The sequence below is a fragment of the Ranitomeya imitator genome, chromosome 1 (genome assembly GCF_032444005.1).
Source record: "Ranitomeya imitator isolate aRanImi1 chromosome 1, aRanImi1.pri, whole genome shotgun sequence".
NCBI classification, from domain to species: Eukaryota; Metazoa; Chordata; class Amphibia; order Anura; family Dendrobatidae; genus Ranitomeya; species Ranitomeya imitator.
Window position 1 is genome coordinate 1,061,561,405 of NC_091282.1, and position 25,473 is coordinate 1,061,586,877.

General features: G+C 42.6%; 1 protein-coding gene across 4 annotated transcripts in view; it reads right to left on the reverse strand.

Moving 5' to 3' along the window:
* The window catches only part of FSTL5 (follistatin like 5), a 1,350,822-nt gene that overhangs the window by 134,183 nt on the left and 1,191,166 nt on the right, over positions 1-25,473 (reverse strand). For 2 of the 4 annotated variants that reach the window (XM_069744169.1, XM_069744170.1), the window contains one exon: positions 431-457. The exons of the other annotated variants lie outside the window; for them this stretch is intronic. In XM_069744169.1, coding sequence (XP_069600270.1) covers positions 431-457 — 27 coding nt within the window. The remainder of the gene's footprint in view (positions 1-430; positions 458-25,473) is intronic. 4 annotated transcript variants of the gene reach the window in all.

Here is a 25,473-nt window from a genome sequence, read left to right on the forward strand (position 1 = left end):
TCGCATTGAACTTGCAAGTGTGACCCTGGCCTTAGTCACAGAATCTAGATCTTTTACTTTTATCTACTTCCATTTGGACATGCCAAATTTCTGAAATTCAAGTCTTAAAAGACTTTCCACTTAAGCTTCTCATGAGAAAAATCCAACAAATATGATAGTACGGCAGATAAGTTAGATTACCTCCATAGGATTGTGGAGAAATTGATCTACGTTTGTGATAATGTGCCAGCAGAATGTGAACAATCGAAAAAGCTTCTATTCTGAAAAATGCATGAATTTATACCATACAATTTTATCACAAATCTACAGCATAATGGATACCCTCTGTATAGGATCATCAACATAATTTGAAAACACACGTTGTAATTTATAAATGAATGGGAGTCAAAGCAAAAAAAATTAAATTAAACAGACAGTACTTTATGAATACCTTCTTTGCGCCACAATATATTTGACACTGCAGCATGTATGGAAAGAAAAAGAAAAACACAACAAAAGCAAAGAAAATGTGAATATGTAAAACATTGAATGAAAATACATGCATTTAAATTGTTCTATTATACTGTATATTCATAATATGAAATTACAAAAAAAGTTATGACATGATGATATGATATGATAGCAGCAAAAGGCCTGGCCATAGTGATGAGAAGAGCTAGCTGAAACACATCGTAAAGATCCTCATAATTAAACCGTTACTTTTCTTACTCTTTCCATTGTAGAAACTTATCTATTGAAACATTCAAGGACACTACCTTACAATAAAGGTTATTTTCCATAAACATTACAGATCTAAATAGTTGTGGCAAACTAAGCATGTGACTAGGTTCACACATGCATATGAAAAGTCACCAGATTTTTATCCAGATAAAATTACAATTTTTGAAAAGTACTAAAAATTCATGTAATTCGCACATAAGTTCATCAGTAAAGTTTTTTCTAAGCTGAGCAACACACAGTATAAAAAATAAAGCAGTTTTTGATAAATTAATTATTGTAGGCCATAGTTAGAATGCCATAAAGAACTCTTCATCCTCAATTAATTGGTCCGAGATAACAGTTTGCAGGAAAATATATTCTGAAATCATCAGCCGTATGAATCATGTACTACTGCATAATACAGTACTATACTATACACTTTTTTGCATTCTTTATTAAAATGAATTTTGAGTACAAAGATTTTTGAGAAAACATTGAAATATGTAGGTGAGTTTCATCCATAAAATAGTTCAGACTAGAGCATGTTGCAATTTTTTTCCTTAAATACCTATTCAATAACAATGTGTGTGTTTTCCATGTGAGGCACACTTTTATACTAACAACATTCGAACCAAAAGTAGGCTCATGTGTGCTTAATCTCTAGGTTAAATTCCCTTGACAAGCAGTTGGTACGATTTTGATTCTGCATATTTTCATTTAACAAAAATTACAGTTTTTTTACTGCTTCAGCCAAGTGAATTGGATTCATAGAAATCTGATGGCCACTATGCTTGACCAGTGGTTCATTTTCGAAATTTCCAAATATGTAATGTTATCATCCGTCAATACGTGTTTTATTTTCAGATTTTTCCCATAGACTTGAATGTGATAAGGAAAATCAGCTCGTAAAAGATATTGCATATGTGTTTTAGTGCCATTCTGCCTTGGAAACAGCATTAAACATGTATGTAATTCGCAGATAACTTCATCAATTATTTTTTTTTTAAGCTGAGCAACAGGAAGTATCAAAAATAAAGCAGTTTTACGTAAAACATGACATGCCAAAAAGTGACAAAAAATGCAACTGAAAAAAATGCAATAAAACACATGTAAAAATATGCCCACAAATATGTGGTAAAAAATAAAAGTAACTTAACTTGACTATTGGTACAGAAATGCAAAAAATATCAGCAATGTCAGAATAATGGCAAATAATCAAAGTTGGAACTTAGTCTTAGTGTGGCGCTCCTACCCTATCTGCATACTGTCCATTCCCTTATTTTATATGAGAGTGCCTCTGCCAACTCAAATACCATAGAGAACAGCATCATAAGGCACAGAGTAATAAAGTACAGAGGACATTTGTGACATCTGTACTTAAAATCTACGATCATAGACTTCATAAGGAACTACGATCATAGAACCCCATAAAGAACTCTTCATCCTCAATTACTTGATTCAAGACAGCAGTTTGAAGAAAAACATATTCTGAAAGCATCAACTCTATGAATCATATACTACTACATACTGTATTACAGTACTATACGTTTATGCTATATCTTGTCCATTATCATGTTATTTATCATTACAGGCGATTATTAATTCTGTTTATTTGTTGCATTCTTTACAATGAATATTGAGTACAAAGATTTTCATCAAAACATTGAACCATTTTTGAACCATTTGATAATTTGCCCAGTGTAAAGTTTAATGTGTTGCATCATCTATAATATAACGCTGGGAGCGTCACTCTGTCCGAAGCCTTTATAGACTGCGCTGGCGCAAGCGCCGGCGCAGTCTGGCCCCCACAGAGTGACGCTCCCAGGAGATCGCGGTATGCGTAAGCACTGAATGCATACCGCGATCTCCACCGGAGAGTCAGGGACCGTGGACGCGCCAGGAGGGAGGGTAAGTATATTCACCTGTCCTCCGTTCCAGCGCTGCGTGCGGCTCCGTCTCCCGGCTCCTCTGCTGTGACAGAATCCAGTCACAGGCAGAGGAGCCGGAGTGTGTGTTCAAGAAAATGGCGCCGGAAAGCGCGGACTGCGCAGGCGCCGATTCCTGCTGCCGGAATTGGCGCCTGCGCAGTCCGCGCTTTCTGGCGCCATTTTCTTGAAGACACACTCCGGCTCCACTGCAGGTGTGTCTTCAAGAAAATGGCGCCGGAGAGCGCGGACTGCGCAGGCGCCGATTCCTGCTGCCGAAATCGGCGCCTGCGTAGTCCGCGCTTTCCGGCGCCATTTTCTTGAAGACACACCTGCAGTGGAGCCGGACGATAGGTGAGTATGGTATTTTTTTTTTTATATGGCAGCAGCATACGGGGGCATACACACTGGAGCGTCTTATGGGGGGCATATAATACAACAGTGGCGCAGGATGGGAGCAGCACATGACAGAACGGGCGCAGGATGGCAGCAGCACATGACAGAACGGGCGCAGGATGGCAGCAGCGCATGACAGAACGGGCGCAGGATGGCAGCAGCACATGACAGAATGGGTGCAGGATGGCAGCAGCACATGACAGAACGGGCGCAGGATGGCAGCAGCACATGACAGAACGGGCGCAGGATGGCAGCAGCACATGACAGAACGGGCACAGGATGGCAGCAGCGCATGACATAACGGGCGCAGGATGGCAGCAGGATGGGAGCAGCACATGACAGAACGGGAGCAGGATGGCAGCAGCGCATGACAGAACGGGCGCAGGATGGCAGCAGCGCATGACAGAACGGGCGCAGGATGGCAGCAGCGCATGACAGAACGGGCACAGGATGGCAGCAGCACATGACAGAACGGGCGCAGGATGGCAGCAGCACATGATGGAGACCATATACCAATATAAATGCTCGCCACCCGGGCGTAGAACGGGTTCAATAGCTAGTATAATATAATAGTTCATGCTGAAAATATTTTAATAGATGCAGCTAGACTAAATGAGGATCTATTTAGGAATAACTATGAAAGTATTAAAGTGACTATGAGCTCTATGGCAAATTATGTAACATTTGTTAGTCAATTACAGAGTTACAGAACTATTCTTACCTTGATTTGCATAAATCAAGGAGAGTGTACATATGTATCAAATTTACAAGATATTAATAGGGAATAGAGATATCTTAGTATTAGAGAAGAGCAAATTAATTTGTGTGAAATTGAATTCTACTTGAAATTTACAAAAATCTGCATTTTTGAGGAATTATATTGTTCAAAGTAATTCTTATAGAAATTCTTATACCCAACTCACTGCTCTCTTCTCTCTCCACAATGCTACTCTCTGCCACCTTGATGAACACGTTGCAATCTTCAGTTTTCTCTCATTGCGGAGGACTTTCGTGTCTTATGGTTCATGTCAGGATTTTTGCAGGTGTATGGGAGGTCAATTGCATTACATGGTCTTAAAGGGAACCTGTCACCTGAATTTGGCGGGACCGGTTTTCGGTCATATGGGAGGAGTTTTCGGGTGTTTGACTCACCCTTTCCTTACCCGCTGGCTGCATCCTGGCCGCAATATTGGATTGTAGTTCATTCTATGTCCTCCGTAGTACACGCCTGCGCAAGGCAAGATCTGAGCCATTTCCGTGAGGCTGGAGTCACACTCAGCGTAGAGAAATATGGTCTGTATTTTACATACGTAATACGCAGAAATGATCCCAAAACAGTGATCCGTATGTCAGCCGTAGGCAGGGTGTGTCTGCGTATTTTACGCTTGTTAACCTCCGTATGTAATCCGTATGGCATCTGTAATGCGTTTTTTCCACTCAACCATACAAAATGGACATTTAATGGTTTTGAGGCCTGAAATTAATTTAAATCATGGACACGTGGACACGTGGAACCCTCCAATATGGCCATTTTGTTGCTGTGCTTGTGTAGGTGTTTTGGTGGTACTTGGGCAACATGTGTGACCTCCTGCAATTCACACCAACTCAGCGGGTATTATTTAATTGGGTCTTGTCATGCCGCTTTGGCCACATATACCCCGTGATAGTTGATCCGTGAAGGAGGAGAAGATGAATGTGGGAGCATCCACTTTTGCGGCTACGCCTCACTTAAGGCCATTTTCCCCGGCTATATTCATCTCTGCAGACACATGCGGGAAAATTCTTCCAGTACTGTCGCGTGACAATACCCACATTTGATATCTTGTTGGAGACAGCACATCCTGGAATCACATATCAGGATACAAGGATGTGGAAATGCATATCTGCAGAGGAGCGTCTTCTACTTACATTACGGTACGTATTCACCATACTCACACACTGTATGTAAATGATGTTTTAGTCACTATTTTTCTTTTCATACCATCTGATTTAAATTATATCATTACATTTTTAATAAAGCATATCTAAATATATAGTAAATGTTAAATGTATCCATTGTAAATTTATGAAGGTACACTCGTCTCTTGCCTTTTTTTTCATCATAATATTTTTGTCTACTAAGGTTTTAGAAAAGCATTGTTACTTAGCTAAGTTTTGTTTTTTTGTGTGCTTTCAGATTCCTGTCAACTGGATTATGTTATGTGGGACTACATCTTGAATTTGTCATAGGATGTTCCACTATTTCAGGTTATAGTGCGGAATACATGTGTGCAAATATGGGACAAACTACATGAACTTGTGATGCCTGAGCCCAAAATGGAGGATTGGTTGAAAATAGCCTGTGGCTTTTCTGATGGTTGTCAATTTCCACATTGTATTGGAGCCCTGGATGGGAAACATATCAGGGTGCGTAAGCTGCCAAACTCAGGCACCCAATTCTATAATTATAAGCAGTTTTTCTCTGTAGTTCTGTTAGCTGTAGTTGACAGTAACTACAGGTTTATAATTGTAGATATTGGGGCCTATGGGCGAACTGGAGACTCTAGAGTCTTCAATGGGTCCATTATGGGTCGGCGGCTATGTGAAAACATGTTGGACCTCCCAACACCACGACAGCTCCCAGGCTCCAATGCTGAAGCAGTCCCATATGTTCTAGTGGCAGATGAGGCCTTCCAATTGAGCAGGAATGTCATGAGGCCTTATCCCCGGCACAACCTGGACCACCGGCAGCGTGTATTTAATGTCAGACTTTCTCAGGCACGGCGACTGGTAAAGTGCGCCTTTGGCATTCTGGCATCCATATGGCATGTTCTCCAGTCGGCCATTCAGCTGAGTGAGCAAAATGTAAATGAAGTAATTAAAGCTTGTGTTGTTCTGCACAACTTTACAAGAATTTATGAGTGTTCCCAAGCTGACTGTGTTGAAGGCATTTTGGAAAATGTGGGTAGGCCTAAAACACAAGTCCTTCCTCCGCGGCGTCCCCTTTCTGGCTTAAAAGTTAGGGATCTTTTTACAAATTATTTTGTTTCTCCTCATGGAGCTACTCCTTGACAAGATAATGCTGTTCCTTCGTTGTAATGTTTTCATATCTATATATTTATATATACACTAGATGGTGGCCCGATTCTAACGCATTGGGTATTCTAGAATATGCATGTCCACGGAGTATATTGCCTAACCACGTAGTATATTGCCCAGCCACGTAGTATATTGCCCAGCCACGTAGTATATTGCCCAGCCACGTAGTATATTGCACAGCCACGTAGTATATAGCCCGGCCACATAGTATATTGCCCAGCCACATAGTATATTGCCCAGTCACGTAGTATATTGCCCAGCCACGTAGTATATTGCCCAACCATATAGTATATTGCCTAGCCACATAGTATATTGCCCAGTGATGTAGTATATTGCTCAGCCATGTAGCACAGAGCCACATAGTATACAGCACAGACACGTAGTATATTGCCCAGTCACATAGTATATTGCTCAGCCATGTAGTATATTACCCAGCCACATAGTATATTGCCCAGCCACATAGTATATTGGCCAGCCACATAGTATATTGCCCAGGCACTTAGTATATTGGGCAGCCACATAGTATATTGCCCAGCCACATAGTATATTGCCCAGCCACATAGTATATTGACCAGTCACGTAGTATACAGCACAGTCACGTAGTATATTGCCCAGCCACATAGTATATTGCCCAGCCACATAGTATACTGCCCAATCACGTAGTATTTTGCCCAGTCACGTAGTATACAGCACAGATGCACGTAGTATACAGCACAGACACGTAGTATACTGCCAAGTCACATAGTATATTGGCCAGTCACATAGTATGCACCATATCCCTGTAAAAAAAAGAATTAAAATAAAAAATAGTTACATACTCACCTTCCGGATCGAAGTGGCCGGTTACCGATGCTTGTCGCGCGCTCCGGTCTGAAGAGTGCATTGCGGTCTCACGAGATGATGACGTAGCGGTCTCGCAAGACCGTACGTCATCATCTCGCGAGACCACAATGCATGGAGCGGTCACCAGAGTGTCGCGAGGAGCATCGGTAACCGGTCGCTTCGATCCGGGGGCCAACCGAGGGTGAGTATGTAACTATTTTTTATTTTTTAAATTATTTTTAACATTAGATATTTTTACCATTCATGCTGCATAGGCAGCATGAATAGTAAAAAGTTTGTCACACAGGGATAATAGCAGCGTTAACCGAGTGCGTTACACCGCGGTCAATGCTGACATTAACCCTGTGTGACCGCTGACCGGAGGGGAGTATGCGGGTGCCGAGCAGTGACTGCGGGGAGGAAGGAGCGGCCATTTTCTTACGGACTGTGCTCGGCGCTGATTGGTCGTGGCTGTTTTGCCGCGACCAATCAGCGATGTGGATTTCCATGACAGACAGAGGCCGCGACCAATGAATATTCATGACAGACAGAAGGACATACAGAAAGACGGAAGTGACCCTTAGACAATTATATAGTAGATATATGTATCTTCTTATTTTTTTCACATAATTCATAAATTACTTAAATTAGTTAACTATGTGTGTTTCTGTGATTTATTTGCCTGATTGTTATCAACCGAGTAATTGAGTATGATATTGTAATGATTGGTCCAACAACATAAAATTGACTTTTGAATGTATATTTTTACTTATGTCAAATGCCTTTTTTTTTGGCAAACACCATATTGATATCATATGGTTTAATATCTAAATGTAAGCATACAGAAACCTTTTTTAAACAAAAACATACCGAAGTGCTATCACAGCAGAATAAAATAAAAACATTTCTTATATCAAAATATAAAACCAAGCCTCATAAACCAATATACATTACAAATTTCTGTAAGTTGGTGGAGGTGATGGTGGAAGCTTAGGTTCCTGATCAGGTGGCCTTTGATGTTATTTATCATTACAGGCGATTATTAATTCTGTTTATTTGTTGCATTCTTTACAATGAATATTGAGTACAAAGATTTTCATCAAAACATTGAACCATTTTTGAACCATTTGATAATTTGCCCAGTGTAAAGTTTAATGTGTTGCATCATCTATAATATAACGCTGGGAGCGTCACTCTGTCCGAAGCCTTTATAGACTGCGCTGGCGCAAGCGCCGGCGCAGTCTGGCCCCCACAGAGTGACGCTCCCAGGAGATCGCGGTATGCGTAAGCACTGAACGCATACCGCAATCTCCACCGGAGTGTCAGGGACCGTGGACGCGCCAGGAGGGAGGGTAAGTATATTCACCTGTCCTCCGTTCCAGCGCTGAGTGCGGCTCCGTCTCCCGGCTCCTCTGCTGTGACAGAGTCCAGTCACAGGCAGAGGAACCGGAGTGTGTGTTCAAGAAAATGGCGCCGGAAAGCGCGGACTGCGCAGGCGCCGATTCCTGCTGTCGGAATTGGAGCCTGCGCAGTCCGCGCTTTCCGGCGCCATTTTCTTGAAGACACACTCCGGCTCCACTGCAGGTGTGTCTTCAAGAAAATGGCGCCGGAGAGCGTGGACTGCGCAGGCGCCGATTCCTGCTGCCGGAATCGGCGCCTGCGTAGTCCGCGCTTTCCGGCGCCATTTTCTTGAAGACACACCTGCAGTGGAGCCGGACGATAGGTGAGTATGGTATTTTTTTTTTTTATATGGCAGCAGCATACGGGGGCATACACACTGGAGCGTCTTATGGGGGGCATATAATACAACAGTGGCGCAGGATGGGAGCAGCACATGACAGAACGGGTGCAGGATGGCAGCAGCACATGACAGAACGGGCGCAGGATGGCAGCAGCACATGACAGAACGGGCGCAGGATGGCAGCAGCACATGACAGAACGGGTGCAGGATGGCAGCAGCACATGACAGAACGGGCGCAGGATGGCAGCAGCACATGACAGAACGAGCGCAGGATGGCAGCAGCACATGACAGAACGGGCACAGGATGGCAGCAGCGCATGACATAACGGGCGCAGGATGGCAGCAGGATGGGAGCAGCACATGACAGAATGGGCGCAGGATGGCAGCAGCGCATGACAGAACGGGCGCAGGATGGCAGCAGCGCATGACAGAACGGGCGCAGGATGGCAGCAGCACATGACAGAACGGGCGCAGGATGGCAGCAGCACATGATGGAGACCATATACCAATATAAATGCTCGCCACCCGGGCGTAGAACGGGTTCAATAGCTAGTATAATATAAAAGTTCATGCTGAAAATATTTTAATAGATGCAGCTAGACTAAATGAGGATCTATTTAGGAATAACTATGAAAGTATTAAAGTGACTATGAGCTCTATGGCAAATTATGTAACATTTGTTAGTCAATTTCAGAGTTACAGAACTATTCTTACCTTGATTTGCATAAATCAAGGAGAGTGTACATATGTATCAAATTTACAAGATATTAATAGGGAATAGAGATATCTTAGTATTAGAGAAGAGCAAATTAATTTGTGTGAAATTGAATTCTACTTGAAATTTACAAAAATCTGCATTTTTGAGGAATTATATTGTTCAAAGTAATTCTTATAGAAATTCTTATACCCAACTCACTGCTCTCTTCTCTCTCCACAATGCTACTCTCTGCCACCTTGATGAACACGTTGCAATCTTCAGTTTTCTCTCATTGCGGAGGACTTTCGTGTCTTATGGTTCATGTCAGGATTTTGGCAGGTGTATGGGAGGTCAATTGCATTACATGGTCTTAAAGGGAACCTGTCACCTGAATTTGGCGGGACCGGTTTTCGGTCATATGGGAGGAGTTTTCGGGTGTTTGACTCACCCTTTCCTTACCCGCTGGCTGCATGCTGGCCGAAATATTGGATTGTAGTTCATTCTATGTCCTCCGTAGTACACGCCTGCGCAAGGCAAGATCTGAGCCATTTCCGTGAGGCTGGAGTCACACTCAGCGTAGAGAAATATGGTCTGTATTTTACATGCGTAATACGCAGAAATGATCCCAAAACAGTGATCCGTATGTCAGCCGTAGGCAGGGTGTGTCTGCGTATTTTACGCTTGTTAACCTCCGTATGTAATCTGTATGGCATCTGTAATGCGTTTTTTACACTCAACCATACAAAATGGACATTTAATGGTTTTGAGGCCTGAAATTAATTTAAATCATCAGCATAATCCTATTTAAGGCCTCTACAACACGTGGAACCCTCCAATATGGCCATTTTGTTGCTGTGCTTGTGTAGGTGTTTTGGTGGTACTTGGGCAACATGTGTGACCTCCTGCAATTCACACCAACTCAGCGGGTATTATTTAATTGGGTCTTGTCATGCCGCTTTGGCCACATATACCCCGTGATAGTTGATCCGTAAAGGAGAAGATGAATGTGGGTGCATCCACTTTTGCGGCTACGCCTCACTTAAGGCCATTTTCACCGGCTATATTCATCTCTGCAGACACATGCGGGAAAATTCTTCCAGTACTGTCGCGTGACAATACCCACATTTGATATCTTGTTGGAGACAGCACATCCTGGAATCACATATCAGGATACAAGGATGTGGAAATGCATATCTGCAGAGGAGCGTCTTCTACTTACATTACGGTACGTATTTACCATACTCACACACTGTATGTAAATGATGTTTTAGTTACTATTTTTCTTTTCATACCATCTGATTTAAATTATATCATTACATTTTTAATAAAGCATATCTAAATATATAGTAAATGTTAAATGTATCCATTGTAAATTTATGAAGGTACACTCGTCTCTTGCCTTTTTTTTCATCATAATATTTTTGTCTACTAAGGTTTTAGAAAAGCATTGTTACTTAGCTAAGTTTTGTTTTTTTTGTGTGCTTTCAGATTCCTGTCAACTGGATTATGTTATGTGGGACTACATCTTGAATTTGTCATAGGATGTTCCACTATTTCAGGTTATAGTGCGGAATACATGTGTGCAAATATGGGACAAACTACATGAACTTGTGATGCCTGAGCCCAAAATGGAGGATTGGTTGAAAATAGCCTGTGGCTTTTCTGATGGTTGTCAATTTCCACATTGTATTGGAGCCCTGGATGGGAAACATATTAGGGTGCGTAAGCTGCCAAACTCAGGCACCCAATTCTATAATTATAAGCAGTTTTTCTCTGTAGTTCTGTTAGCTGTAGTTGACAGTAACTACAGGTTTATAATTGTAGATATTGGGGCCTATGGGCGAACTGGAGACTCTAGAGTCTTCAATGGGTCCATTATGGGTCGGCGGCTACGTGAAAACATGTTGGACCTCCCAACACCACGACAGCTCCCAGGCTCCAATGCTGAAGCAGTCCCATATGTTCTAGTGGCAGATGAGGCCTTCCAATTGAGCAGGAATGTCATGAGGCCTTATCCCCGGCACAACCTGGACCACCGGCAGCGTGTATTTAATGTCAGACTTTCTCAGGCACGGCGACTGGTAAAGTGCGCCTTTGGCATTCTGGCATCCATATGGCGTGTTCTCCAGTCGGCCATTCAGCTGAGTGAGCAAAATGTAAATGAAGTAATTAAAGCTTGTGTTGTTCTGCACAACTTTACAAGAATTTATGAGTGTTCCCAAGCTGACTGTGTTGAAGGCATTTTGGAAAATGTGGGTAGGCCTAAAACACAAGTCCTTCCTCCGCGGCGTCCCCTTTCTGGCTTAAAAGTTAGGGATCTTTTTACAAATTATTTTGTTTCTCCTCATGGAGCTACTCCTTGACAAGATAATGCTGTTCCTTCGTTGTAATGTTTTCATATCTATATATTTATATATACACTAGATGGTGGCCCGATTCTAACGCATTGGGTATTCTAGAATATGCATGTCCACGGAGTATATTGCCTAACCACGTAGTATATTGCCCAGCCACGTAGTATATTGCCCAGCCACGTAGTATATTGCCCAGCCACGTAGTATATTGCACAGCCACGTAGTATATAGCCCGGCCACATAGTATATTGCCCAGCCATGTAGTATATTGCCCAGCCACGTAGTATATTGCACAGCCACGTAGTATATAGCCCGGCCACATAGTATATTGCCCAGCCACATAGTATATTGCCCAGCCACGTAGTATATTGCCCAGCCACGTAGTATATTGCCCAACCATATAGTATATTGCCCAGCCACATAGTATATTGCCCAGTGATGTAGTATATTGCTCAGCCATGTAGCACAGAGCCACATAGTATACAGCACAGACACGTAGTATATTGACCAGTCACATAGTATATTGCTCAGCCATGTAGTATGTTGGCCAGCCACATAGTATATTGCCCAGGCACTTAGTATATTGCCCAGCCACACAGTGTATTGCCCAGCCACATAGTATATTGCCCAGCCACATAGTATATTGCCCAGCCACATAGTATATTGCCCAGCCACATAGTATATTGACCAGTCACGTAGTATACAGCACAGTCACGTAGTATATTGCCCAGCCACATAGTATATTGCCCAGCCACATAGTATACTGCCCAATCACGTAGTATTTTGCCCAGTCATGTAGTATACAGCACAGATGCACGTAGTATACAGCACAGACACGTAGTATACTGCCAAGTCACATAGTATATTGGCCAGTCACATAGTAATGCACCATATCCCTGTAAAAAAAAGAATTAAAATAAAAAATAGTTACATACTCACCTTCCGGATCGAAGTGGCCGGTTACCGATGCTTGTCGCGCGCTCCGGTCTGAAGAGTGCATTGCGGTCTCACGAGATGATGACGTAGCGGTCTCGCAAGACCGTACGTCATCATCTCGCGAGACCACAATGCATGGAGCGGTCACCAGAGTGTCGCGAGGAGCATCGGTAACCGGTCGCTTCGATCCGGGGGCCAACCGAGGGTGAGTATGTAACTATTTTTTATTTTTTAAATTATTTTTAACATTAGATATTTTTACCATTCATGCTGCATAGGCAGCATGAATAGTAAAAAGTTTGTCACACAGGGATAATAGCAGCGTTAACCGAGTGCGTTACACCGCGGTCAATGCTGACATTAACCCTGTGTGACCGCTGACCGGAGGGGAGTATGCGGGTGCCGAGCAGTGACTGCGGGGAGGAAGGAGCGGCCATTTTCTTACGGACTGTGCTCGGCGCTGATTGGTCGTGGCTGTTTTGCCGCGACCAATCAGCGATGTGGATTTCCATGACAGACAGAGGCCGCGACCAATGAATATTCGTGACAGACAGAAGGACATACAGAAAGACGGAAGTGACCCTTAGACAATTATATAGTAGATATATGTATCTTCTTATTTTTTTCACATAATTCATAAATTATTTAAATGAGTTAACTATGTGTGTTTCTGTGATTTATTTGCCTGATTGTTAGCAACCGAGTAATTGAGTATGATATTGTAATGATTGGTCCAACAACATAAAATTGACTTTTGAATGTATATTTTTACTTATGTCAAATGCCTTTTTTTTTGGCAAACACCATATTGATATCATATGGTTTAATATCTAAATGTAAGCATACAAAAACCTTTTTTAAACAAAAACATACCGAAGTGCTATCACAGCAGAATAAAATAAAAAAATTTCTTATATCAAAATATAAAACCAAGCCTCATAAACCAATATACATTACAAATTTCTGTAAGTTGGTGGAGGTGATGGTGGAAGCTTAGGGTCCTGGTCAGGTGGCCTTTGATGGGCCAATTGTACATCATCCTGGGAGTATGATGTCTGACCTTGCTTTAAATGATGCCCATGCTCATATTGGCCAGTTGTGTGTTGGCTCAAATAATAAGGGTTTTGACTATGGCCCTCATGATGTTGGAAATAAGGCCTTGCCTCATAACCACCACCAATATGGCCATGTCATCCAAACCCTGGTTGGGACCAGCCTCCAGCACTGGGTCTGGACAAGTGGCCATATTGGGAAGGTTGATGGTATGATGGCATATGGTAATGTGCTGGCCTTGGTGGGTTTTGGGTGGGAAGGGGTAGAGGTGTAGGCACACGTGGAGGGTGTGCTTCAAATACTTGTTGAGCATGCACCTGTTGAGATGATGGAAGGTGCAGGACATTACGTGCTGACAGCTGCCATCTCTCAATGAACTCAAACAATTCATAAGGTTCATTTGGTGTGGTACATGCATCAGTAAGTATTTGAAAACACTCTCTCACATGTAGCCTCACCTCACAGGGTATGGTACGGAGGTACCGGGCCAGGCTCCTTGCATAGGCCTCCTCACCATCATCCTGTGCAGCCCTGACCAAATAATTAAGGACCCCAATGTCCACATTCCTGCGATATGACAGAAAAACGACTGGCACATCCAAACTAGTGTGAATAGGTGCATACCAGGACCAGCTACCTCTATATACAATATACAAAAAAAGGTTGCACTCTATCGTGCCAAAGCATGTCTAATAGGAAATACATGAATTATGAATAGCAAAATGGCTTTTGAACATTAGGAAAAATATTAGAGAGACGCTTATGGCTAATGTCTGTATGCCTGGGTGAATGTGGACACCTCTGTCAACATTCTCCCAGGCATACAGACATTAGCCTTCAGTAAGTGTTCACATTTGGATAGGGAGGTCAGTGACCCATCAGATAAATGAGACCACCTTGACGATGGTTGATGGGCTCACACTATTTGATCAAATTCTGTACAAAGCGTCTCTCAAATATTTTTTACAATGTTCAAAAGCCATTTTGCTATTCATATTTCATGTATTTCCTATTTGACATGCTTTGGCACGATAGAGTGCAACCTTTTTTGTATAGCACATTCCTGCGATAGTCTTGCAGCTCTCTCCTTCTGCGGCCATGGCGGGAAATGATAGCAGGCTGTGGGGATGTCTCCAGTGGAACAGTAGGGCTGCTACGGTTTCCAGGATCATCCTGGCTTACTGGAACTGGTGCTGCTGTGGGTGGTGGTGCAGCTTCTTGGCCAGTTGTTGCCGGATCTTGTGGTGCAAATGAAGAAGTTCCATGAGGGATGTCCCTGGGAGGATCCGAAGATGATCCAGCCACCTCTTTTCCTTCCCCAACCGGATCTATCAGGGCCTCCGAGTCTGAGACGGTCTCCCTCTCAGTGAGGTTGGGCTGTGTTCTGTTTGTAAAGTTTATGAATATTTTTGTTAAATTTACAATTTTACCTTTATTAAAGATATGTGTTATGTTTTATGATGTTTTTACTTACGGTCTCAGATCCATACTGGGGTCCAAAAAGGAAAGTTGGTTATAATAGATATATTTTCGCTTTTTGGAAGGCGCTGCTGACCCACTCCTGGCCCTCTGCTGTCTTTCGTGCCTATATTGGTCGCGTATGCTGCGCCATCATCTCATAACATCTTCCACTGCAATGAAAGGGCAAAAAAAAATGAATAAGGCCATTGTGCACAGTGGTTACACATTGTGTAATTGATTTTACAGCTTTTAATGTGGCCTAGTAACCTGCATTTTTCAAAAAAGATCATAAACATAAATATTGTAACCTCCAACAGCACAATATGATATAATGTAAAATACTGCACATAGATTTTCATGCCATAAGGACAGGGTCCTCTACCCTCGGTAGCAGTATGTGATTGTAAATTTGGAAAATGTAAATGACATGTAAACAAATATGAACAGAAACCCTTTCTCATGTCCAGGTGCTATAAAAATAAATGCGATTAATCTTAATTTAAAGAACATTATGACCACATTCCTGTTGGTAATGCAGTTTGCAATATTAATCAGAGTGTGAGAAACATGAGTGTACTTACTTATCTGCCTCTGGACCTCATGTGGCCACTGCTCATATTCGGGGAAAAGGATCCCACATATGCTCCTCCATGACGCCTCTTTTCTGGCCCGGTTGAAGTAATGGGCATCTCTCTGATCCCAAACTTCGGGCCTCTCTTGCACCAGGACCAGCAGCATTTCCACATTTATAATATTGGCCATGATTGCTGAAGACTCCGTGGAGGCATGCGGCAGATTTCCGGGATGTCTGTCTGGGTTTTTCAGCTAATTAGCATGTCTGAGCTTCCTGATTGAGGGCTTGGAAGATTTCCTGTCACCTGCTGTAATCTTGCGTATTTTACGATAGTCACACTGCTGATCCATGTGTAATCCGTATTTTTCTCGCCCCATAGACTTTCATTGGCGTATTTTTTGCGCAATACGCTGACAAACGCAGCATGCTGCGATTTTGTACGGCCGTAAAATATGATTGCGCAATATACGCCAGATAGAAGCTGCCCCATAGAGAATCATTGGTCCGTGTTGAATGCGTTGTTTTTGCACCTCTCATACGTCCATAAAACTCACTAGTGTGACCCCGCCCTGACACATATTTAGTAATTTTTATTTTGCAATCCTTTTTATATCTTGTGATTGTATGTACCATATTGTTTTGTTCCCATGTTATATTATCTTTGTATATTTTTTACAAACACTGCTTACCTTTAAGGATTAAATACATAAATTTAATAGCTCTGGCCCAATTGCTCTGTAAACCACACTGATGAAGCCAAACACTGTCTGTAATGGACGTCAAATTAGCCTGTGCAAACTGATTGCTGACAGAAGCTAGTAGTGTTCCTTTTGTCATTGTGGAGTTAGTATTGATCACATCCTGGTATATACAGTGGGGCAAAAAAGTATTTAGTCAGTCAGCAATAGTGCAAGTTCCACCACTTAAAAAGATGAGAGGCGTCTGTAATTTACATCATAGGTAGACCTCAACTATGGGAGACAAACTGAGAAAAAAAAATCCAGAAAATCACATTGTCTGTTTTTTTATCATTTTATTTGCATATTATGATGGAAAATAAGTATTTGGTCAGAAACAAAATTTCATCTCAATACTTTGTAATATATCCTTTGTTGGCAATGACAGAGGTCAAACGTTTTCTGTAAGTCTTCACAAGGTTGCCACACACTGTTGTTGGTATGTTGGCCCATTCCTCCATGCAGATCTCCTCTAGAGCAGTGATGTTTTTGGCTTTTCGCTTGGCAACACGGACTTTCAACTCCCTCCAAAGGTTTTCTATAGGGTTGAGATCTGGAGACTGGCTAGGCCACTCCAGGACCTTGAAATGCTTCTTACGAAGCCACTCCTTCGTTGCCCTGGCAGTGTGCTTTGGATCATTGTCATGTTGAAAGACCCAGCCACGTTTCATCTTCAATGCCCTTGCTGATGGAAGGATGTTTGCACTCAAAATCTCACGATACATGGCCCCATTCATTCTTTCATGTACCCGGATCAGTCGTCCTGGCCCCTTTGCAGAGAAACAGCCCCAAAGTATGATGTTTCCACCACCATGCTTTACAGTAGGTATGGTGTTTGATGGATGCAACTCAGTATTCTTTTTCCTCCAAACACGACAAGTTGTGTTTCTACCAAACAGTTCCAGTTTGGTTTCATCAGACCATAGGACATTCTCCCAAAACTCCTCTGGATCATCCAAATGCTCTCTAGCAAACTTCAGATGGGCCCGGACATGTACTGGCTTAAGCAGTGGGACACGTCTGGCACTGCAGGATCTGAGTCCATGGTGGCGTAGTGTGTTACTTATGGTAGGCCTTGTTACATTGGTCCCAGCTCTCTGCAGTTCATTCACTAGGTCCCCCCGCGTGGTTCTGGGATTTTTGCTCACCGTTCTTGTGATCATTCTGACCCCACGGGGTGGGATTTTGCGTGGAGCCCCAGATCGAGGGAGATTATCGGTGGTCTTGTATGTCTTCCATTTTCTAATTATTGCTCCCACTGTTGATTTCTTCACTCCAAGCTGGTTGGCTATTGCAGATTCAGTCTTCCCAGCCTGGTGCAGGGCTACAATTTTGTTTCTGGTGTCCTTTGACAGCTCTTTGGTCTTCACCATAGTGAAGTTTGGAGTCAGACTGTTTGAGGGTGTGTACAGGTGTCTTTTTATACTGATAACAAGTTTAAACAGGTGCCATTACTACAGGTAATGAGTGGAGGAAAGAGGAGACTCTTAAAGAAGAAGTTACAGGTCTGTGAGAGCCAGAAATCTTGATTGTTTGTTTCTGACCAAATACTTATTTTCCACCATAATATGCAAATAAAATGATAAAAAAACAGACAATGTGATTTTCTGGATTTTTTTTTCTCAGTTTGTCTCCCATAGTTGAGGTCTGCCTATGATGTAAATTACAGACGCCTCTCATCTTTTTAAGTGGTGGAACTTGCACTATTGCTGACTGACTAAATACTTTTTTGCCCCACTCTATATATATACAGTATATATATATATATATATATATATATATACAGTATATACAGTATATTCCATGCAGTGGAATCAGAGGTGTACATACCATACATTCACTTTAAGTTCCCAATAACTGCCAAGGAGTGAAAACAGCTGTGGCCTTGTCCATCACTTTATTATAGGCAGCAGAATTGAGTCTCCTGACAAATTGGTGGCAGCGGTGAGATCTGTAAGATCTATGCGGTGTTATCCCTGACAAACTGGTGGGATCTGTGTGATTTCTTATGGTGTTCTCCTTGACAAACTGCTGGCAGCGGTGGGATCTGCACACTTCCCCCTGCTTTTCTCTGTGACAATGACTAATATCAGTCTTAGATTTTCTTATAATATATTTTTTTTCACATTGCACCAACATATTCCACTGCACTTTACAATTAACCAGGGACATGTACAGACAATAAAGACAATACAAAGTAACACACAATTCAACAGTTACTGGAGAAGCAAGAGCGCTGCTCGCAAGCTTACAATCTATAAAGAAATAGGAGATGCCCAATAAGAAAAAAAGTGCTGGTCATTTATGGTCCAGCAATCATTATAATAAATAGGGCATTTCTAATAAACTAAGTACAGTTACTAAGTGCTATTGGGAGCTTTCAGAATATGGGGACAGATAAATAGGAGGGACCAGATTCTAAAGAAACATTAGAAAGAGGGAAATATGATATTGGTCACATGGAGGATGTGGAGACAGATGAATAGGAGGGACCAGATTCTGAGGAAAATTTATAAAAAGGCAACAGGAGAGAGTTAAATTATAGTGAAGTGATGTGATATACTCGTTTAAAGATTGGTGTTTTAACTCCTGTATGTGACAGCTGACACCATGTAGCAACACCCACATTTGGTGCTAGCATCGATCGCGGGCATTTAACTCCTCTGATGCCGCTGTCATTATTGACAGCGACATATATGGGCATCGCGCAGGGAGGAGGTTCCCTGCGCTCTTCAATCAGGACAACGCGATACAATTGCATCGTCCTCATGGTCTCCATGGAGAACCCTGGCTCCAAGATGGCTGCGGAGTCCTTCCAGGTCATGCAGGGAAGGTGGCTTGTGAGCATCTGCTGAGAGCAGGCACTGTCAGGCCATGTGCACACGTTCAGGTTTTTTCGCGTTTTTTTCGTGCTAAAAAAGCTATAAAAACTCATTAAAAACCCATACATTATGCATTCTATCATTTAGAATGCATTCTGCATGTTTTGTGCACATGGATGCGTTTTTTTCCGCAAAAAAAACGCATCGCGGTAAAAATATGAGCATGTTCATTATTTTTGCGGATTTTCTGCGTTTTTCCCGCAATTCTATGCATTTGGGAAAAAACGCACAAAAAACGCACCAAAAATGCGTCAAAAACGTGTCAAAATCACGGTAAAATCGCGGTAAAAACACATGCAGATTTCTGGCAGAAATGTCCGGTTTTTGTCAGGAAAATTTCTGAAAGAAATCCTGTCGTGTGCACATACCCTCATGTCCCTGCCTGTCAGATCCTGATCTGATACTCTGCAGTGCAAACAGTCAGATAAGCGATCTGATGCAATATAGTAATGTCCCATCTTGGGACAATGCAAAAAAGTTTTTAAAAAATTAAAAAGTGTAAAAATATTATTTTTAAAAAGTTCCTAAATAATTAAAAATAAATATGTTTCCAATACATACATTTATTTATGTACATAACAAAATGAAAGGACATACATTTGGTATCGCCGTGTCCATAACGACCCGCTCTATAAAACTGTCCCACTAGTTAACCCCTTCAGTGAACACCATAAAAATCAATAAAAAACAAGGCAAAAACAATGCTTTATCATCATACTGCCGAACAAAAAGTGCAATAAAACGCGATAAAAAGACCAGTTTAAATAAAAATGGTACCGCTGTAAACATCATCTTGTGTTAGGGCTAGCGGAACGCACCAAATAATAAGACTGATAGTGTACGGTGCGTTCGTAGCCCGGGGTCCACCGTGCAGAGATGGAACCTGCTGCTGAGTAATGACGGACTATATGGCGGTACTCATAAGTATACTCGCGTGGGTTAAACTTCACCCAACGTGAAGGAAGCGATCCTGTTGCGTCACAGGATCGCGGTACCGCACATAGAAGGCGAGCAAGCAGTCAGCGAACTTAACCCCAACTAGGATTGAAGTCCGATTAGACCACTTGCTGACACAACACCGCAACAGGGTGTGTTAGGCAACTCTTATAATTAGAGCACTGAAGTGCGAACTGTGCCGTGCTGGCAGGCACCACTAAGCACCCAGACGTGGGTCAGGAAGCGCACTACTGGCGCGTGGCGCCGCACTGGCGGTCACAGCAATAGACGCTGATACGTGTGTGACACGTTGAGTGATTTGTCGGGCGCTAGATAGCAGCCATACTCCATACGCGAACAGTCATACAATAGGGTAGGGGTATTTAATGAACGACTTGCACTCACAACAAACACACGTATTCAAATGTACACTAGCGCATGGCCGTGTGGTCATGCGCAGTTTATATAATTGCAGGACAGGAAGTGGCCACAGAAACTTTGCCCTTCCAGGGCCTGCCAAGAGGACCAATGGAATGCGCTGCAGAGCCAGAGCACATGATCCTCGATCTCCAACGGGAGATCTTGCTCTGGGCATGCTCAGTGTGCGCAAACAAGGACTTAGTCCCAGGGAAGTCTGCTCGCCGCTGACCGACACTGACTTTAATGGCAGAAGCTGAAGAAGCAGCAGTAACTCTCTGTACAGAGTGAGAGCGAGCAAGACACTGGGAGCGACGTCCCTGCTGAGCAGACTCCACTGCGGCTGGAGGAGAATGGGAGACCGCAGCGGAGACGGATCGAGATTCCCCCTATGCAGCAGAGGAAACTCGACTCCTAACATCTTGTCTTGCAAAAAATAACCTGCTATACAGCTCCATCAGCAGAAAAATAAAGTTATAGTGCTCACAATAAAGTGTCAAAAAATGTAGTATTTTTTCTATAAAATAGTTTTTATTGTGTAAAAGCTCATAAACATAAAAAAGATATAACTCAGGTATCACTGTAATCGTACTGACCCGAAGAATAAAGTGCTCTTACCAATTTTACGACTAGCAGAATGGTATAAAAAACAAACAAAAAGCAATTCCTGATTTGCTGTTTTTTGTTTGTTCTGTCTCTCAAAAATCAGAATAGAAAGCAATCAAAAAAGGTAATGTGATCGAGAATGGTACCAATAAAACGTCAGCTCGTCTTGTAAAAAACAAGCCGTCACTTGATTCTGTTGGCTTAAATATGAAAAAGTTATAGCTCTCAAAATATGATGATGCAAAAACTAGTTTTTGCCTAGTTTTTGCCTTTAAAAGCATCTTTTATTGTGTGACAACAGCCAAACATAAAGACCAGAAAAAACAGATATAAATCTTTTATTGCTGTAACTGCACCGACCCTAAGATTAGTCACCTAGTCACTTACACCGCACGGGGAAAAGTGGAAAAAATAAATTTAAAAAAACTTCACATGCTGTAGATTTTTTCATTCTGCCTCCCAAAGATCGCAGTAAGGCTCGGTGCACATTTATCCTGCGCTCTGCGCTGAGTGCTTACACAGGGGTTTCGGTGTAAATCTCTGAAACACGTGATTCAGACATAGCCCCAGGCTGAAATTCCCTATAATGAGGCAGGTGGAAGCACTGTGGACGCCATAGAACCAGTGATCTGGTAGTGTCCATCTTTTTAGGATTGCATAACAGTGCCGTCGGGCACAGTTTTATGCACTTCTGAAAAGGAAAGTGCTGAACAGAGGCCAGAAGGAGTCCAGAGAAACTCTGCTGCCTCATTATAGTGAATAGATCTCTCAGGGGTTTCATTGGTCACGTCACTCGGAGATTTAGATGAAAACCCCAAAGTAAGTGATCAGCGTAGAGTGCCAGATAAATGTGATCTCAAACGTTATGTAAAATGTTCTCAATAAAAGCTTTAACTAAATCCACAAAAAAAGCAAGTCCCCACTAAGATCTGAAATTTGCTAGTGGAAATATAGAGGACATCCACATTACTAGTAGTACAAAGGCTCTGGAAAAGCTAAATGACTTCTCGCTCCCCAAAAGAAATTGAGCAAATTTTCTGCTCCCAAATCCAAATCCCCCCTCCCTTCTGAGACCCAGTGTGCCTTAATAAAATTTAGCACCCACATGTTTGGCACTTCTGTAGTGATGAGAGCCCACCTATTTTACAGGTGCGTGTCTCCAGAAGCATGAGCTGGGCATAATGTACTGGTAACTGCAACATACTGGTCACTACAGTGTACTGATCACTACAATGGCAGTTTGCAATTTTCACTCTGCAAAACAACTGCTATCTGTTTCTGTAAAACAACCATGAAGTCAAAATCGTCACTACATCTGTAAATAAATTCCCAAAGGGTTATCATTTACAAAATGGGGTCCCATATGGGGTTCTGCTGTTGTGCCACCTCAGGGGCTCTGCCAATGTAAAATCACCCTCAAACAAGTGCAACAAAATCTGCACTGTAATATGGCGCTACTTGCATTCTGAGCTTTGCACTGTGCCTCAAAAGTAGTTTTTGACCACATATGAGGTCCATTTTCTCCTTTTGCCGTTGTGAAAATACAAAATTTGTAGCTAAAAAGGATTTTTGTGGGAAAAACGTGTTTTTGTTATTTTCATGGCTTAACATTATAGACGAAGCACCTGGTTGTTCACAATGCTCAATACACATTTTGATAAAGTCCCAAAGGGATTTAGTTTCCAAAATGGTGCCATTTGTGGGGGATTTCCACTGTTTAGGCACATCAGGGGCTTTTCAATCATGACATGGTGTCCACTACTTATTCCATCAAATTTTGCATTCAAAAAGTCAAAAGGCGCTCCTTCCCTTCCAAGCTCTTCCGTATGCCCAAACAGTAGCATTCCCCCACATATGGAGTATCAGTGTACTCAGGAGAAATTGCACAACAAATTGTATGCAGCAATTTCTCCTGCTACCATTATTAAAATGCTAAATTTGGAGCTAAATAAGATTTATTTGGGAAAAATGTGATTTTTTTTATTTCCACGGCTTAACGTTATAAACTTCTTTGAATTACCTATGGGTTCAAGGTGCTCAATACACATCTTGATAAATTCCCTATGGTGTCTAGTTTCCAAAATAATGTCACTTGTGCTGGGTTTCCACTGTTTAGGCACATCAGTGGCTATCCAAATGCTACATGGCAACCGCACATTATTCCAGCATATTTCACGTTCAAAAAGTCAAATGGCGCTCCTTCCCTTCCAAGTCCTGCCATGCACCCAAACAGTTGTTTTCCTCCACATACTGGTAATCTACACACTCAGGAGAAATTGCACAATAAATTGTATGAAGCAATTTCTTTTGTTACCCTTATGAAAATGCAGAATTTGGAGCTAAAAAAGATTTATCTGTGGAATAGGTGATTTTTTTTATTTCCACAGCTTAACATTGTAAACTTCTGTAAAGCACCTGTGGGTTCAAGATGCTCAAACACATCTAGATAAGTTCCCTGAGGGGTCTAGTTTCCAAAATGGTGTGTTATAGGGTTGAGCGACTTTTACTTTTATAGGATCGGGTCGGGTTTCACGAAACCCGACTTTTTCAAAAGTCGGGTCGAGTGAAATCGGCCGATCCTATAAAAAGTCGGGGTCGGGGTCTGTTATGAAAGGCAATTCAGTATCACAATGGACATGGAGGTCAGAGCACATACAGTGATCTGACAATAACCCAAAATAATAGAACGAACTCTGAGACGTGGGAACTCTGCAGACCGCAATCCCTAATCCTCTCCAAACACAACTAGAGGCAGCCGTGGATTGCGCCTAACGCTCCCTATGCAACTGGGCACAGCCTGAGAAACTAACTAGCCTGAAGATAGAAAAAATAAGCCTACCTTGCCTCAGAGAAATACCCCAAAGGAAAAGGCAGCCCCCCACACATAATGACTGTGAGTAAGATGAAAAGACAAACGTAGGGATGAAATAGATTCAGCAAAGTGAGGCCCGATATTCTTAGACAGAACGAGGATAGGAAAGATAACTTTGCGGTCTACACAAAACCCTAAAGAAAACCACGCAAAGGGGCAAAAAGACCCTCCGTACCGAACTAACGGCACGGAGGTACACCCTTTGCGTCCCAGAGCTTCCAGCAAAACAAATAGACAAGCTGGACAGAAAAAATAGCAACAAATAGCAAAGAAGCACTTAGCTATGCAGAGCAGCAGGCCACAGGAATGATCCAGAGAAACACAAGTCCAACACTGGAACATTGACAGGAAGCATGAATCAAAGCATTAGGTGGGGTTAAGTAGAGAAGCACCTAACGACCTCACCAGATCACCTGAGGGAGGAAACTCAGAAGCAGCAGTACCAGTTTCCTCCACAAACGGAAGCTCCCAGAGAGAATCAGCCAAAGTACCACTTGTGACCACAGGAGGGAGCTCTGCCACAGAATTCACAACAGTACCCCCCCTTGAGGAGGGGTCACCGAACCCTCACCAGAGCCCCCAGTCCGACCAGGATGAGCCACATGAAAGGCACGAACAAGATCGGGAGCATGGACATCAGAGGCAAAAACCCAGGAATTATCCTCCTGAGCATAACCCTTCCATTTAACCAGATACTGGAGTTTCCGTCTTGAAACACGAGAATCCAAAATCTTCTCCACAATATACTCCAATTCCCCCTCCACCAAAACCGGGGCAGGAGGGTCAACAGATGGAACCATAGATGCCACGTATCTCCGCAACAATGACCTATGGAAGACGTTATGTATGAAAAAAGAATCTGGGAGGGTCAGACGAAAAGACACAGGATTAATAACCTCAGAAATCCTATAAGGACCAATGAAACGAGGTTTAAACTTTGGAGAGGAAACCTTCATAGGAATATGACGAGAAGATAACCAAACCAGATCCCCAACACGAAGTCGGGGACCCACACGGCGTCTGCGATTAGCGAAACGTTGAGCCTTCTCCTGGGACAAGGTCAAATTGTCCACTACATGAGTCCAAATCTGCTGCAACCTGTCCACCACAGTATCCACACCAGGACAGTCCGAAGACTCAACCTGTCCTGAAGAGAAACGAGGATGGAACCCAGAATTGCAGAAAAATGGCGAAACCAAGGTAGCCGAGCTGGCCCGATTATTAAGGGCGAACTCCGCCAAAGGCAAAAAGGACACCCAGTCATCCTGATCGGCAGAAACAAAGCAT